This window comes from Struthio camelus, chromosome 12 (assembly GCF_040807025.1).
Source record: "Struthio camelus isolate bStrCam1 chromosome 12, bStrCam1.hap1, whole genome shotgun sequence".
NCBI lineage: Eukaryota > Metazoa > Chordata > Aves > Struthioniformes > Struthionidae > Struthio > Struthio camelus.
In genome coordinates, this window is record NC_090953.1 from 14,962,610 (window position 1) to 14,980,324 (window position 17,715).

The 17,715-nt window shown below is 38.9% G+C and overlaps 2 protein-coding genes across 12 annotated transcripts in view; both read right to left on the bottom strand.

Moving 5' to 3' along the window:
- The window catches only part of MYO5C (myosin VC), a 43,018-nt gene extending 38,553 nt beyond the window's left edge, over window positions 1-4,465 (bottom strand). For both annotated transcript variants that reach the window (XR_011143658.1, XM_068958025.1), the window contains exons 1-2: window positions 4,350-4,465; window positions 251-361 (exon numbers count right to left, since the gene is read on the bottom strand). Coding sequence is in view for 1 of the 2 variants with exons in the window: in XM_068958025.1 (XP_068814126.1) it covers window positions 251-361; window positions 4,350-4,376 (138 nt within the window). In the remaining variant the exon portion in view is untranslated. The remainder of the gene's footprint in view (window positions 1-250; window positions 362-4,349) is intronic.
- Window positions 4,466-6,352: 1,887 nt separating this feature from the next.
- MYO5A (myosin VA) overlaps window positions 6,353-17,715 on the bottom strand; it is a 117,616-nt gene continuing 106,253 nt past the window's right edge. For all 10 annotated transcript variants that reach the window (XM_068958123.1, XM_068958124.1, XM_068958122.1 and 7 more), the window contains 8 exons: window positions 17,003-17,149; window positions 16,435-16,589; window positions 15,085-15,174; window positions 14,200-14,350; window positions 13,088-13,370; window positions 12,089-12,263; window positions 10,678-10,758; window positions 6,353-9,757 (listed from right to left, as the gene is read on the bottom strand). In XM_068958123.1, coding sequence (XP_068814224.1) covers window positions 9,605-9,757; window positions 10,678-10,758; window positions 12,089-12,263; window positions 13,088-13,370; window positions 14,200-14,350; window positions 15,085-15,174; window positions 16,435-16,589; window positions 17,003-17,149 — 1,235 coding nt within the window. In that variant the 3' untranslated portion in view covers window positions 6,353-9,604. The remainder of the gene's footprint in view (window positions 9,758-10,677; window positions 10,759-12,088; window positions 12,264-13,087; window positions 13,371-14,199; window positions 14,351-15,084; window positions 15,175-16,434; window positions 16,590-17,002; window positions 17,150-17,715) is intronic.

Sequence of the window (17,715 nt, forward strand, 5' to 3'; positions counted from 1 at the left end):
GTTTCAAAAGTGCAGTGAACTTTCTTCTTTAAACTATGTGGTATATACTAATCTGATATGCACAGTAGGATTGCGCTCTTTATATAGTAGCTATTTACTGTACAAATTTCAATATGAACAAGTTCTGGTCGCTGTAGAGTTAACAAAGGACAATATGGACTAGTCACTTAGATTCAGTAATGATGATTCCTATGTTTCTGCAAAAACATATCTCAGCAAACCCCACAGTAACTATGGCTTTTCTCCTTACAGTTCCATCGTCTAATCGCACATGAAGCAAATGGTCTCCAGCTTTGTAGTCTTTTGTGATTTCTGCAGATTGCCAAACTTCTTCACTATCAGGGATCCAAACCCTATTGTACTACAACAAAAGAACGAGAAAACAGTTAGCTTAGCTGTTGTCATAATATAGCAGACTAGCATAAAAACTTCCAAGTGCAACCTAAACCCTTACATACAGAACTGGATGCCAGGACTCTTTATGCTTTTTCTTGGTTCTACTCCTTAGAATGGGCTAAATTTTGTGTTTTAATTATTCTTTGTAAAAGGAAAAATAAAGAGAGTAGAGTCATTAATCCCAGACATGCTTGTTCTACTCTTGCTTAGTATAAAGTCTGCAGAACAACACAGAGTGCAAGAAGGTGAACAAGGGTCAGATAGCTGCCAGGCTGCTCAAGCCCTCTAAACTCCACGACACTGAACAAAAAGAGTAACATACACTTATGGTAAAGCCTCTGATTCTTAGGAGAATTCAAATGAGCAAGCAAGTACCAGAGAAGAAACCTCATTTAGTAGAATTTGGAAGATCACTTCCCTGAACTCATACACAGGATACCGAACTTAAAAAACATCTTGCCATAAGCACAGGTGTATACACAAGACAGCCTCTATACAGTTACCTTTCTTCTCACGGGACTGAACAATAACCTCCAAATACCTCCAAGTAACATCTTCCCCTGTTCTACAGCAAACTTCAAAGATGACTGGCCAGTTTGTTTATTTACAAGCAATCAGGTACTTCAGCTGTCTCAGGAAGAACGCATCATACGTAAAAGCACTCATTTCCCATGGAAGCAGATGAACTTAAATTTTCTTTTAGGTGTTCAAAGAATTCAAACAACAAAATTACTTCTAGTTTTCTGAGGTATAGAAGTTTTAAACTCTGCAAGAATAAATGATGCTGAGTGTAAAGTACTGATAAATGATAATCCACTGCAACACACGCCTACCTTTTCCATGCTGTTGTCATAAGGGTATGGACTAAACAGTTCAGGTATTACTGAATAAATTCCCATCTAGAAGAACTCAACAGTGCCGAAGAACAGTATTTAAAGTTGCTAGCAATACAAGGACACGTATCCTGGTGATTTACATACAAAAATATTAGACAATTCCATTTATAATTTATAGTATCATGTTTAAACAATTTCTCATGGCTGCTGAAAATGATCGTCTAAGACTGGGCTATCTGGGTTACCAGGAAATTTGTTTTGTCATGTACAGGCCATCTAGTTTTCTTATGCTGAAGTTAAAATGCTGGAATAGTAGCAATGTCTTTAAATCCTCTGCCTTAGAATTTATAGGAAATAACATTCCTCAGGAGGACGTAACACAGCTGGCAACCTTAGGAAGAACCAGAGTAAGGGTTTCCTTCATTAAGGTGGTCCATGTCTTCCTGCCAGGGTTTCACAAAGCAAGGTCATCCCTGAAAGCCTCCCTAATGCATTAATAGATACTGTTTTTAATAACATTGAAGTCATATTCAGGATTTGCAGTTTGAAACATTTGTTGACAGGCTATCATCTTCCTTAAGGCTCGATACAAAATATTTTTACACTGTGTTGCCATATATCTCAGACTGCAGTGAAGATGGCATTGAAGAATACGGAGAAGACAAGAGGAAGAACAGAGGTGTCAGAAAAAAATATGCATGAAATGCTGATAAAGTACATCCCAATACAGAATTTCTTACCGGCTACCTCTCCCAATTTGTGATAAAGTAACGCGGCAGAGCACAGAACCGTTAGATCACTGTAACCAGTCCCTGGATCCAATCACATCATATAATCCTGCTCCTGATCCCTGGATCCAATCATCTTCTTTTAATTCCCCTATGCTAGCTGTATCTCTGGTCCGTCTATACCTACCTTGTCCCGTATTTAAATAATACTGTGACAACGGCGTACTTGGAAACGTGACAAGATGCGTACTTGGAAAATGAACATTAGTCAAGGATTTCATGAAGCGTTAACCCACAGTCACCTAGAACAGTCATAAACCTTTTTATTTTCATGTTGCAACTGTTATTTTGGCAGAGATCACTTTTTTCTTCTCTAACTTGGAGGAAGCCCTAGCAACCCCAGCAGATCCTCAGCACGAGAGGGTTTCCACCCCGAGGACCCTACCGAACCGTGCAGAACGCAGCGCCGGCGGTGAAACGCCTTCAGGAGCTGCTGCAAACTGCACTTTGCCTCAGCAGTACCTTTCCAAACTCTGACCCCCGAGCATCACCACCGAACAATGTAGGGTAAGAGCGAGTTTGCCCTGCAAGTTACGTTGGGCTGCTCAGCGCTCTCTCCAGCTGAGTCTTGAGTACCTCTAACGATGGAGTTTCCTACACCTTCCTGGGCAACCGCACGCCAACCTTACTTTTTTCATACTTGTTCATACAACCCCAAACCATGATGATGACAGTGTTTTCATCTATCTGACCAAAGGGGGAAAAATACTTCACAAACATCCATTTAATGGGCAAATGAAAGACATGGCTAAATGAAATAAAGTCAGTTTTAACTTAGCTTTTTGTGTGTGTCTTTAAGTATGAGTTGACTTTTATTTGTGCCGTTCTGACATAATCTTGATTTCCTGGCCTTTTAAAGTATTTATATATCTATTTAGAGCCATTACATGGAATTCTTTATTTACCAGTATTCTAAGTAAGTCAAGACTATTGCAACCAAATAGCCTCAGAAGTACTTATCATGTGCCCATGTAAGAAACTGAAGTACACAGACAAGAAAGAAAGGGAGAAAAAAACAGCACGTGACCAAAGTAATTACTCTTCAAAAAAGTCCGTGTGGTTCCAGGAGCCTCCATTAGCAAACTTACGCAGCCTACCAAAGTTCAGTTTCTCCAAACCCTGCCTTACAAGCAAGCAGAAGGGAATTCATTAATTTTCATATCAAGTTACACCCACACTCTTTCCTCCCCTCTACCTGTGTAACACTATTCCTGATAAAAAGAAATGCATTTGTTCTTTCTGCTGTTCACTGAGAATGTGGCATCAATGCAATGAATGAATACATATCGTTACAGTAAAAGGCTAAGCAGGAGTTTATTACGATATCTGGTTTTGTTTTAGAAGAGATATAGGGTTATAAATTAGTAATATATGCTCACGTTGTTTATTTTATGTTATTTAAAGTTAAGAAAACAAGTTATATGTCACAACACTACGCTGACTACAGGAAAACAGGTAAACAATGGAGCAAAGAAATACATCAGCTGCATTCAGAAGTAACAATCTTTGTTTTGTTTCCAAAATTGCCAATCATATTCAATACTGACATGAAAAGAGAGAGCGCTCTGTGGTGCAGTGGCTGGGGAAACTGCTGTTAAACCTTAAAATTGCCTTATCGCTAGTTAGCTTATCAGACACCTCTGCCTAAAAAAGACTAAAAGTCTAAAAAAGATGCTGTCCTGGAGTTTTGTAGTCTCTCCAGGTTTGCTTTAGTTCAGCTGTTATCTGTGACAGCGATCTTTAAAACAGACCTGACAGTTACACAGCCTTAGGAACAGCGTAAGATTTGTGCGACAGCAGACGCGACCGCACAAACCCACTGGCCAACCCCTCACATTGAAGATGCGCTTTCTGCGACAAGCAATAAGGAGTCCGAACTTTTCCTCCGTCCCACGTTAATGCAAGAGGTGACGAATTAGCGTACAGAAGCTGCTTACGAACTTTTCGATACAGAATTGAAACGTGAACGGCCTCCCTGGTGCACTCTTACACGCAGGCCACGCGTTCCCTCCCTCACGCCCCAAATCAACAAACTCTATCAGCAACAGAAGCGAGAGCCCGACTTAACATCTTAATAACACAAACTTCTACATTTCCTTCTAAATTTTAATAACAGGCTGATGCCAAAAACGGACAAAACGCTCGTACAAGCACCTCTGAGCTTCACGTTACTTGACTCTGCCCCTCCCCCGTCCCCTCGCCCGGCGGCCGTTGGTCCCCTCAGGCGGCGGCCGTTGGTCCCCTCGCGCGGCGCGGGGGGAGGCGCCGCCCCAGCCCCGAGCGCCCGGCGGCCCCGAGCGCGGCCGCCTCCCCCTTCCCCCCGGCTCACCTGGGTGTACAGCTCAGCCAGCGCCATGGGGGCAGAGCGTGCCGCCGCCGCCCGCGGGGAGAGGCGCGGTGGCGCTGGTTCCGCAGCGGGCAGGTGGCCGGGGCGGGGCCTCCCGCCGCCCGCACCCGAGGCGGCCGCCGCCGCCCCGGCCCGGCAGCGCCGTCCCGGATGCCGGGCCCTTCCCCGCGGGGGGGAGGGCGGCTGACCGCCGCAGCGCGCAGGGGAGCTGGAGCGTGTCCTAGGGCAAGCGGTGATCGCGGGACCTGTAAAACCAGCTTTAAAAGTGCGGACGGGCAGGCGGCCATATAATACACCCCCGCCTCGACTGTCTGTCCTCCTTCGCTAGCTGAAGGCGTTCAGAAGCGCGGAGGAGGTGAGGTACCCTTCCCTGCCCCGAGTCAGGCTGCTTTCCCGAGCACAGGAAGGGCAGGGCCTAGCCCCTGACGGCTGCTCCGACCCACTGCGGAACAAGTTAAAACCTTCGGAAATGCGCAGGGCTTTTTAATGTGGACACGGCCATCTCAATGACTGCGCACAGACAGATGCCTTAAAATGATCCTGGCTAAAGTTGGCATCTTGGATAAAACTTTACTAATAAAAAAAACAACTTGGCTACACGCCAGAATGAGCATGAGGCAAGCCTTTCCTAAGCAAATAAAAAACAACAAGAATGTTAACCAGCTGGCTGTAAAATACCATGAAGGAGTTTCTCTGACAAACCTAGAATGCATGTGCTCAGCTTAGGGCTCTAGCAGGTTTTATACTTAAAGCCGATCTGAATTTCAGAGGGCTGCTACTGCTCCCTTCCAGCCTGATACTGTAGAGCTTTCATAATACAGCAAACTTGGTGAAACAGTTACAGAAATTTTAGTACGTAACACAGAAGTTTTAGTGAGTTACAAATCTTAACTCTTATTTTAATAGCATTTAGTTAATCTTTGGTAGCAAACCATCCAGATAGAACTGGGTATGTCAAACAAAATACTTTGAAAAAAAGGCCCAGAAATCTATAGCACACTCTCAGTATCTGGGTGCGTATTTATACAACCCTCAGATTTTAACCAACTCCCTTTACAGTCAACAGTAGAACTGTGAGATCATCTGGGGAACCTGTTAGCACACAATTTACATGAATTCTGGTTTATGTTAAGAAATTACCAAGTTCCTGTATTTTCATACATCTCTTTGTGAACGTGGGGTCCACCATTTGCAAACAGACTGAACACAGTTTAATCAGTGATCTTAGGAACCGTACCTAGACCAGTTCTTAATGAAAACGCTGAAGTGGCCAAAGCAGGACAAAGCAATAGAACTAACGAAGCAGGATCTTCGAAAGCTCCTACGGTTATACAAGAAATGAAGGAGAGGAAAAAGACTGTAAGGATTTTATAGAAAGTAAGGGGGAGGGAGGAACAGTTTTGCCGGAGGGACCAGTGAAGGGCAAACAAGCTAATCCAGGGCTGAGAACAGTAAGTTTGTAACTGAGAAGACAAGACAAGCAGCTGCAGGACAAGGACACTGAATACCCCAGAAGTGTCTGACTTAATCAAAGGATATAACAGAATATACAGAATAATATAAAGAATTGAGAAGAAGAAGAAAGTATTGAGGAAAAGTGTATAAAGAGCTTATTACTTTGTGTAAATCCACGTTACATTTGCTACATACCATACACGGAAATTCAGAGCGTTCAGGTGGCAAGTTGTGTGTACTAGAACCACAGGGAACGTGGGGAGAGAGGGAGACCAGTACTGCTCCTGGGCAAGGCAGCTCGAGCATGTCTATGAACGGATAACAAGCGGAAAGGTGCCCCAAGAGGAGGCTCAGGACAAAAGAGAAGACAGTTTTGTAATCCATTTAGTCCAAAGAAAGTCTGTGAAAACTTGGGAAAAGGGGGAGAGAGGCAGCCAGTTGGACAAGCTCAGTCAGAAGTGTGATGGCCCCATATCTGCGTATTCAGCCAAAAACCCCCAGCCAAACAAACAGCCTCAAAACAAAGCAAATCTTACGGTTGTATTTTTATTTGGACATTTTCCAGTGATAGCTATTAGGCTACAGTTTTTATGATGCATACATTTACTAAGTACAACATCAGACACTACAACAGATCAGAGCTCAGGTCATTCTGATAATGTTTTGGCTTTCATCTATGTACTTCAGTGGTATCTAGTGAAAAACTATGATTAAGGGCTTTTATTTACCAAATGAAAATGATCACTATCTTCAAAAAATGTTTCCTGATAGTTTTTGCATGGTATTTGAAATGTGTTCAGTTTAAATCATGAATTATCTTCAAATTGCAAATGCTGGTGTTTCCAAGTTGGGAACAAATGTTACTGGATATAAATCCACTGTTCAACATTGACGTTGATCCTATTTTTATCCTGTGATAGGTAGATTCATCACGTTTAATGGACTTACGCACTTTTGCGCTGTATCCCAAATGAAAGTCTGAGAAGCAATCTGTTAAAATCTGTATCGAAGACGGTGCTCTAAATGTCAGAATAAGATGATCACTGGAATAAATACACACCAAACTGAATGAGGTAATTTTTGTGCAAAATCTCTAGAATAACGGTATAATTCTAAGGGGACAGTGACAAGTATTTTCCAGCATCCGATAGAATCTATTATAGCAATAGATAATAAATTAAAATATAAAAGATATGTCCACATTAAAAGAGCATAACCATGATTCAAAGGAAAAAAAAAAGTTGTTAAAATAATTTTGCATTAGATTCCATAGTTAAAGAGCTATTAGTCCTAAAGTGAAAGATACTTTATATTATACACTGACACTAAAATTTTACTTCTGAAAAGTGCATGTAAAATACTGCCATGTAAAATATTAGATGAATTACCAATTACACAATTATTTCAACTTAAAAATATTTTCCTTTAAAACATGTCAAGCAGCATATACTTTTAATGTGATATAAAAGTAATACCAGTCAAACCACTGAGTTTAAGGATAATATCTATAAATTACTAACACTAATTTTTTAAGGAAACAAGATATAATAAGGCTTTTTACAGGTAAACAAACTTTTAAAATAAACAAAAATACATTTAGGCATACATTTTATAATACACTAATGCTTAAGTAGTGGATACTTTTCCTGATCTACAGTATGAACATACTGTCAATGTTTGTCATGAACATACTGGCAATGTCTATTTTTTGTTTTTCAACAGGAGAAAAATTTTGTAGGTCAGCATGTTCTCACACGTTTTCTCCTCTAACCTTGTTATTGGACGTGAAGACTTTCCTATTACTTTCCCACAAACACATTACCCCAAAAGTCAAAAACTGCTATACCCTACCATTATTACATTCTACCTTATTTGGAGCCACTTACAGTAGCTGTAGTTTCAGAAATAAAGTAACATCTGAAAAAAGGATATTCGGATATGCTATGCACAGGTAGATAATCTAAATCAGTTAGCAAGGCTCATTCAAAGTATTTATGCAATGCAATAGTAGGTTCCTGAAAGTATCCATCCATGTGATCCATCAAACACAATATGGGGCATAAACACTGAAAATAAAACAGCACAAGCATTTCAAAATGTTCCTGACAAAATTTAGGCTGTCTTTATTACAGATTTTTTTTTTTTTTTTATCAGCAACCATATGAACAGCATGTCTACCTCTCAAGTAAAACAACTGAAATGTTTCGGTCTGCTTAACAGCAAAAATTATTCTGCAAGTTTGTAGGCAAACTGATAAGTACCAAATAGTCTAACAGTGTACCTTCAGATTATTTCTCTGTATTTTTAAAGAAGTTAATGCCAAGTTACTAATTTTTAGAATACATTAAAAATATTGCACATTGCAACTGAGTAATATGTATGACTTTTACATGTATATTTGAGCCATACACCACAAACTATATGTTTTAAAGTTCAAAATTGGAACCTTAAGCAAGGCCTCTGCCTTTATTGTTGCACATTGTGAAACGTGAATTCTACGTAACAGATCTAAGGCATGCAAGAGGGAAAAATCTTTCTGATAAGATGTGCAATAGCCAAAGTAACTCAGTTTCTCATTATGCATTCTGGGTCTCAGAACATTGTATCAGCATGAATCATAGTCAAATGATAGCATCATAGTCAAAACTTACTGAATATTTTTCTTAAGACAGCTTTTCAAAGAACATGAGACTTGGGCTACTGCAGAAATTTTGTATCAAAATTTTTCCTCTCAAATACCAGTATGAAAGAATACATTTTTTAAAGCGGCAACAAAATAAAACAGTGATACTGAAAATACAGACTGTCATCTCTGGGGTCTACAAACAAAGAAAAACATTGGACAAGCTACGAAATTTAAATAAATACCAACATCATGATTGATTTTTGATCATTTGCTTCAGCATACTGTAATTTTAGGTAACTACTTAAAAAAAAAAAAAAAACTAAACATGTAACTTCCAGTGTGCTACTTGTGCTTAGTTACCATTTTCCTTTACAGGTGATATTTGATAACATTTGCAAAAATCCAGTTGAAGTAATAGACTACATTGGACTGTAAACAAGGTTGACAACAAAAAGTGACATAGCTCATTTTTAGTGCCTAATATGATACTGTCATACATTAAAAAGAACACAATATGCAGCAGTAATTTAATATGCTTGGTAAACCACAATACTAACAAATGACCACCTATGTTATAACATGTAGTAAGCTATAAGACTTATCACTATAATTTATGTCAAGCTGACATAAATAAGGAAGTGGTTTAAGAAATTATTGTATATATTGCCAGTTTTTGTTTCTCCATTCCAGTTTCTACAAATTAAGTGTAACAGGTTCCCAAGTGACTGTGTATTAAACCACAAAACACCTTACTTTAAGTCTTCCATGTTCAGGACTGTGACGTCCTTGTTGGTCCCTGCCTATGAGAAGATTACATACGGAGTTTAATTTACACTATTTAAATATGTTACTAAAGATCTAAAAATGTCTCTAGACAGCTGAAGACAGAATTTTTGCCCGAGCCCTATCTCCACACTCCAGAAATGTATGTATCAGTAATGTCTTCATAAATGCAATGAATTAACACAAATGCACATCCTTCTATTAGCCTTCTATCTGTGGTGCTGTTATATAGTTTTCCAGCTACTTTTACTACAGATCTGGATATATATTCTGTCTGTTCAGAAAATGTGTTTTCAGTGGCTCACTATGTTTTAATGGGTAAAGATGCCAAGCAACTGACTCGCCATCTTTCGCTGACAGCACATCCTTGGGATTAGACACGTGATATGAAGCCCAGACCCAAGCTGGCTGGAATCTGAATGGTTTCTAATGCCAGAGAGGATGGATTAAATGGAAAAGTAACAGGAAAGATGTGTTTAGCATCCATGAGCAATTGAGGAGAGTCCTTCCTGTCTCTCAAACGCATCTGCAAACATAAGAAAGTGATTACGTTAGCATTTAACTCCCTCATAGATAAAAATAATAATCTTGCAATGAGGTAGTATTTCATCTATGTGTATAGACACATGTGCACATACACACACACACACACACACACACACACACACACAGATTCTATGGCAGCTTGACCTGAAGCATTTATAACAATTGTGCCGCTAAACTGTGGTTACTTTGGGTAGTTTCAGCTCTGCGTATCTTCCCCTTATAATACAACCTGAAGATATTCAGATTCTCTGTAAAAGGTAGACTTTGCTCACTATCTGGTTACTGCATTTTTTCAGTAAAGACAATTAAAATTTTATTACAGTTTTACCTTCCCAATCTCCCTTATCCTGCTAGTAATGTAATTATACTTCTGACAGACTAGAAAGACCATCTTTGTTTCTTTTCTTTTGTTCTACTGGCTGCTTTTCTTTTGAATTTTCAAAATGTTTCATTTTCATCAATATATTTAGAATTACAAGGGCTAAATGAATAACTTCTGAAATGTACATAGGCCTCAGTTTTCAAAGCACTCTCATGCAGACACAGGTCTGACAAAAGTAACTTCGCATATGTAAACGTTAACACCTGAAAAGTGGGCATACTAGAGTGCTTGTACACACAAAGTTGTACAAGCAGAGAAAACACTCATCTTCTGAAAATCTTGCACATACAGAGGGGTAAATTGTAACATTTTTATGCAAGTGTGGAGACAGTAAAGTAAATTGTGAATACTTAAAATTTTAAGTCTGACATCATCTTTTCAAGACAGGAGAAACAAGTATGGCTAAAAAGCCTAGTTTACTTGAGATTCCTGAATACCTTTCAGAACATGACCTGTTTTGGCTCATCAGTGGGTTTTTGATGAAACAAGTGTTTTTTGATGAAAAGATATAGCCGTACCTGTATTGTACGTATAAAGGATACCAAGACTCTTTCTTCAAACTCATTAACTGGAGTATACAAATTCAAAACTTTTACAATCTGTGAAGAAAAACAAACTTTCTTAGTTTCATTATACTGATGAATCAACAGGCACATCCATGGTTCCCAATAATATTTTAGATTAGCTATTTTAAAAAGAAAATTCTGTTCTTTCTTTTTTTGGTTTATTGATTCATTATCTATTTAAAGCTATGTTATAAATCCGCCTTCGTTAGACTGTGTGTTCTCTGATGGCAGAAACTCTTATTTTTACATATACGTGGAAAACGCCAAACTGTGGAAAATCAGATGATAAATAACTCATTATATTCCCACACCCACTAGAAACACACTCAATTTCTCTACCTGATTTTGACTTCATACTTATGACCTTCCCCTGCTCCCATTCAAGAGACTCTTATGACTTCACTGCCTTTCAAGAGTGTGTTATTCTAAAAGTAGGGCTAAAACCACCAGAGGAAAGAACTGCAACCCAAAGGCTATAAATAATAAAATGGGCTTAAACATCTATAGCTTATATAAAATTCTCTTTAGCCTTTTACATTATTTTTTTTAAAACACTTTTTAACAAAGCTAAAAAAACTGAGGCATGTGGAATTATAACTTCAGTGCAAAACTCGCAGATTTTCCACTAACATAAATTTCTAAATAAAAAAATCATTATATCAGTGCAACTGCTAGTTCTGATGCCACCTTGAGAGAAATTTGTCCTTTTCCAGATAGGAATGTTTCAGTAATCACCCAACATGCTCTTATATAGGAATAACTGTATCCACTCTATGCTCAGGTAACATAGCTAAAAAATGCAACTTAATCTGTACAAAGTCTAAGCTTTCATAAATAAAAGTCTTCACCTGTGCTGTTTACTGAGATATACTTGGTTCAGTCTTTATGAGCCTAATGGGTACAGTAACATAACACTTTTGTTTGCAGACCCTGAAACGACAGCTCTATCTGAATTGTCCATTAACTTAACTGGATACCAACTCAGATGCCAAAAAGATAATTTCCTAGTATCCCAGGCAGAGCAGCCCAGAGTGCAGAGACGTCAGTGAAGATTTCTTCCTGAGCATTTTCACAATCTAAGAGACCACATATAGTATTACACACTGCACAGTCAAGTAAGCTCTCTCTCATTTGGACAAGCTTAGCTTGAACATCAGACCTCAAAAAAGATCCCTTCCTTTTTACCTCTCTAATTTAAACTGTTTTAGCTATACTAATTCAAAATAAAGTCAGAAATGTTCAATCCATGTGTGACAGCAGTGCAAGCATGCCTGGCAAACATCAGCAGAGCAGAGAAGTGCTCCAAAGTGACAGAAAAAAAAAGGGGGGGGGTGGGCGCAAAGGACAGTGAGAGTTCAATTACCTGGGCAGTAGTGAGAGCATTGCACATTGAACAAATGGCTTCTGCATCTTCATCTGTTTTCTTTTTCACTTGCAACAATTGTGCGGCCTGGATGAGAGGTTCTAGTGTTTCTTTAGCCCCACTATTCATCAAATTTTTATCACGTAGCCATTCTTCAAGTTGACTCACATTGTATCTGTACAAAGAGGTAAGAGTACCAAGAGATTAATATTTGACTATGACTAAACCAAAAGAGACTGCAATTTCTCTTTCACATTGTTTGTTCTTTGTCCATAGATGTCTTTCCTTCACAGTTGTGATTTCTTGTAATTTTATTTGCATACAATTTCCCTTTAATTAAGAAAGGAAATTTTGAGTTTTAAAACAGTTAGAAACTATGGCCAAAGATGTCCACTAGCTACTTGTTTCCCTATTCCTCTTACTGGCAGGAACGTGACAAGTATGTGAAGAAAGATAAGTAAGATTTTGTCCACATAATTGCACAGTCAGGCTTTTCAAAATGACTTGAGGGACTGGAATGTCTTGGCTAAATTCCCTGGCATATGCTAGCAGAATTCATTGGACAACGGATGCCAAGGGCAGGAATAGAACAAGATGACTTTACAGCAGGAAGCAGCAAATTACAATATGCCTGAACACAGTAGGTATCCACTGAGCCGCCAACCTACAAAGAACGCAGCAGGCATGTTTGCTATTCCTTCCTAAAAGCTGAAGGAGCAGCTATTAACATTTCAGCTACAGTTCTGCATCCTGCTTGTCAACAAAATTATTTTTGTTTTACTCCTTCCAAATTTCCTTGCAAGCCAGAGAGAAACCCCTCAGAGGGGTTCAAATGAATCCCTCAAAATCAGTTCAATAGCATCTGCAACTGCTTGCGTGTGAAATGAGAAATGCTCAAAGCGTATCTGCCATTCCATCAAAATGATCATCTGCAATGTCAAGAGTTCACTATGATTTCCAGAAGCACACGCAAGAGAAGGATGAAAAGAGCTCTCTTACCTTATCTGCATTCCTTTGCTCCATGAGCACATGTCCTTGCGCAGGAGAAGATTATTAAGCGTCACAGCCCCAACGATGTAGAACATCTGTTTGACAACCTGCTTGATCAGCTCTGGATCCATTCCATGCTGACACATCACTGAATGGAAAGAGTTCAGCTGTCGAATAATAGAGTCCAAAGTGTAGGTCCCTTCATCCGCAATGCTGGATGTTCTCTTCCGCAGCCCGGTTGGCTTCACCCCTGAGACACCTTGGATAGTCTCATGCTCCAGCATTCCTGAAACTGTATTTGGTTGACAACATTATTATAATAATCAAAAACTGGCTAGATGCAGGTGAACGGTGCAAAACAGCAAGTCTTAGTATTTACACACAAAAAGCAGGCTAGGCTTTTTTCTAGTCACACTTTACCATGATTTCCAGCAATTCTCTCAGTGCCCCGTTATGTTCGGCAAAATCTACGCTAACAGGGTTTTTGCAAAGATTCCAGCATGCATATTGGAAAGAAAGGTCTGACTGTAGCTCAGCAAAACGATCAGATGAGCAGCAGAGTCAGCAAACCAAGAGCTGTTCCATTCTTCTAAGCAGTGTGATCGGAAAGCATAACAAAAATTTGTGTGCAAGTAGTGACTGATAATAGAAATGAAGTGTACTTTTAATGAAAAAAAATCTCTCTGAATATAAGCTTTGTCACTACTATTTCACTGCTGATTGCTGTCCATAATGACAGCTAGCCGCTTTTTCTCCACGTTCATTACGAGTTCTCATACAACTAAGTTTAATTTTTCCATGGGCCATTTCCCAACACACAGTACAACAAATGTCAGACTGTCCTAACAGTGGTTCCTTCCTAAAAATATATGATTTATGATAAGTGTTAATAAGGTAAATCCATTTATTCTGTCACTGTCAGAAGAACTAGTCACAGTTCTGTTTTTCCTCTAATCCAACCTGTTCAGTATAGTCCTTGTCATCTATAAACGGAGTATCAGCAGAAATATTAACAAAATTGTACTGTGTAGGAAGAAATACAAGACATAGCCTGTTACCATCATCACAATTTTCCTTTTTTTACCCTGATGTGCAGTTTAAGGAACGAATCTTTGCCTTACCAATCATTGGTTGCAGAATGTTTTCCAACACTCTGACAAGTTGTTGATAGATCTGAATAGCCAAGTCACTCAGTACTTGTCTGTATTCAGCTAAGTCAAAATTAGTGAGGCAGTGTTCGTTCTGACGAGGTGTATTATGCTTCATGAATCCCTGAATTCATAAAATAATAGAAATGAACGCTTCAATGGAACACAAAATCATTATGCAACACCAGTATTTATATTTTTTTCACGCAACAGACAAATGATACTTTCAAAATAATATTCACAGTCCCTCAACACTGTCATTTGGAAGTTGTCCTGAATGCAACTAATGCTAGAATTTCCATTTCAATGACAACTTGTGAAACGTCTGTTTCCTTGACTGGAAACTTCAGGTATCTGACACAGGCATAAGCTCTGCCGGCGTTCTGGCAGGTAAGGCCCTTCCCTTCCCGCTCCAGCATGGGCATTCCCATCTGGCCACTTTCTGCCAAAATCCCAGTTAAGTCTGAAGAAGGAATTAGGCATACCATACCTTTCAAACTTGAACTGGTCTGCAATACCATAGCTAAAGCACTTAATATGACCTTCTCCATAGGAAGCTCAGTGAATCTTTACTAAACAACCTAATCCTAGGAACCAGATTTTTCTACTTCATCTGAGTTAGCACTTTCAGGAGCACAATGCCACCTGGCCTATGGCCCCCTAGCCTGTGATAAAGGGACACTGGTTTAAATCTTATCTCCCTGTGCTTTCTACTGAAGTCATTACCATCATTCCAAAAGGCGTAGCTGTCTTTAAGGGTCTTTAACTAGATTTTGAGATATTACAGGAATTTGTTACAGAGTAGCGTTCACTGTGGTATTACAAAGCAGAAGAAACCAAAATAGGAGCACTTCCTACCTCTTCTCCACTATATTGCTTCAAACAGTGCAAAAACCGGCAGGTATTAGATAGCCAGAATGACACAGTTTCAAAGTCATCACCTCTTTTCTGGAGATAAAAATAAATACATTTCAACAAAGACTGGTAAGAAGAATAAAACAATAAAACATTAGATAAATAATTAAGCACTTCAAACCCACTTTCTTCTTGTAGCTACTCAGCTTCTGATGTTTGGCAAAACTTGGTCTGTTTCAGGAACAGATTTGAAAAGCAAGGTTTCTGACAAAATCCCATTAACACCCCCCTCATTCGCCGAAACGTTCTTTAAGAACGTTCAAAATACAATTTCCTCCACTGATATCATGTTTCTGTACTTTACAGATCCATCCTAACTGCACTGTGCAGAAATCACAGGGCAATGTGGTTGTAATCCCAAAACACCCATTCTGTGGCACAACGACTGTTGCCAGAAGAGCCCAACACGAAGGATGCAATGAGGCATAGCCAGAAGGGGGAGTGGAAAGCAATTCAGTTTTGATGAATGTCATTTAGGTCATAACCATTCTGGCAGTCTGACAAGGAGCTTAAAAAAAAAAAAAAAAAAAAAAAAAGGGCAACCAAAAAACCCCTCCTCCTAAAAGGACACAGAAGGAAGTAGCATGTGCTATTTCTGTAAGCAAAGTTTCTAGCATGCGCTGTATTTACTTAGATATGTCCAAAAATCTCCCTAAAAATCTAAGCTCCTGCAGAATTGTTTACTGAACTTTTTTTCCAAAATGTGTAGCTTGATTAACTGATTGTTTTGAGCACAGTTGTTTTATTTAACGACAACAACAAAAAAAAAGCTGTGTGAAGCATAAAGGGAACTGCATAAAAAAACTGCTTATAACTTAATATTGCCTTTAAGACACCTCTGGCTTAAATCCTTCTAGGTCACTCATTGCAAGGACTTAAGGCAGTAATATATCATCGTCAATATACTCTGTAGATGAAGCAAATGAGCAAATCGTTCAACCAAAACAGCAAATAAAACCATTTGCATTAAGTGTTCTGGATAGAATTTATAAAGACCCACTCTGCAAGTGACTGTACCCAAAGCTTTAAAGGTATAGCTCCAGAGGAAGAAGACTATTCAAAATGAAAATAGGGTAGCTCTTTTTTAATTGATTCAAAGCATACGTGGTATCGTGTGAAGAAAATGCTATCACTACAATTTGTTGCTTGTTTACACAACATTTGGAACTTCAGGAGGAGTTTACTGATCAGAAATCCAGACCCAATTCACGGAAAGCCTTTTCCTCACTTTCTAACCTAAAAGCACGGGCAAATTTCAAGTAACGTTTTCCTCAACCAAATGGACTGACTAACCTTCAACACTTTTTTGATGCCGTTGATAGTGGATGTCAACAGTGACCTCACTTTTTGGTCATCATTGAGGTAATCTGCATGGCGTACACACATGAACAAAATATATGCTGGTAATCCTGGAATCAGGTTGACAGCTACACCACGTGGTTTCAGCTCTTGGGATAAACAAACATACATTATTTTGTTAAGTTAATTGGAAAGTGTTACATGTGGTAATTGCAACCTCCCCAGTAACTGTATGTATGGCCAGTGAAACCCAAGAAGAAACTAAGAACAAACTAAGAAGAAAACATGAGGCACTTTCTTAGCCAACTCTCAAAACAGAAGAAAGCATAATTGCCTGCTAAAACAATATGTGGACACATCAATATGTGTTATACTAATCAAGAAGGGGGATTTTGCGCTAACAGACATTTAATTTAGTTTAAGATATAAACTAAACACTGTCAAAACTAAAGTAAACTAAAGGATACATCTCATAATGCAAATTCTATATTCTTAGAGTTCTCTTTTTCATTTTTCAGACCATATGGGAGCAGAGGCGGCTGCAAACGAGAAAGATATTTACCTAAAATAAGATTCTTAACAAGTTTTTGTTCATCTTCCTTCTTATATTCTAACATCCCTTGGAAGTCCTTCTCCTTCCGCGGAATGTTAACCGGACGAATAGGTTCATCGATGATTTGTCCAGGTGATATGTTCTCTATCTGGCCCACTTCATAAGGGAAAAGAAAAAGAAATGATAAAATGTCTTCCAGTGAAACCAATGCATACCACAGAAGAAAACCACATTTCTAAGGAGGAACTCCACCATTAGGAACTAAGCAATGTATTTTTTTTTTGGTTCTGGCTAACACCTAGTAACAAAACATCCACTAAACAAAAAGACAGATTCTTGATAAATGTATCTCAGGTTAGCATTCTTCCTCTGAAGAACAGTGAAAGCGTGTGAATCACATTACCGCTGATTTCCTGGATTTTGTCATGTAGAAGCACAAGGGCCAAGATCACAGATTAATACAGCAGTGGTCACTGTTAACTGTCCAGCAAAACATCAGTATGCTTCAAGCTTGATCTGTGTTGCCTGTGTAAAACCCTGCATCTCAAAATATTTTCAAACACAGCTCCTTTCTAAGTTATTCCGGGTGATAAACACAGACTAAACAGTGTTTTCTTTCCCATTCCATATTGTAAAAACAATCTAAACACTCCTGTGATCTTGTCCAGGGAAGTAACCAAGCAATACTGAAAGACCTTTTAGTAGCAAACTCAATCTGAGTA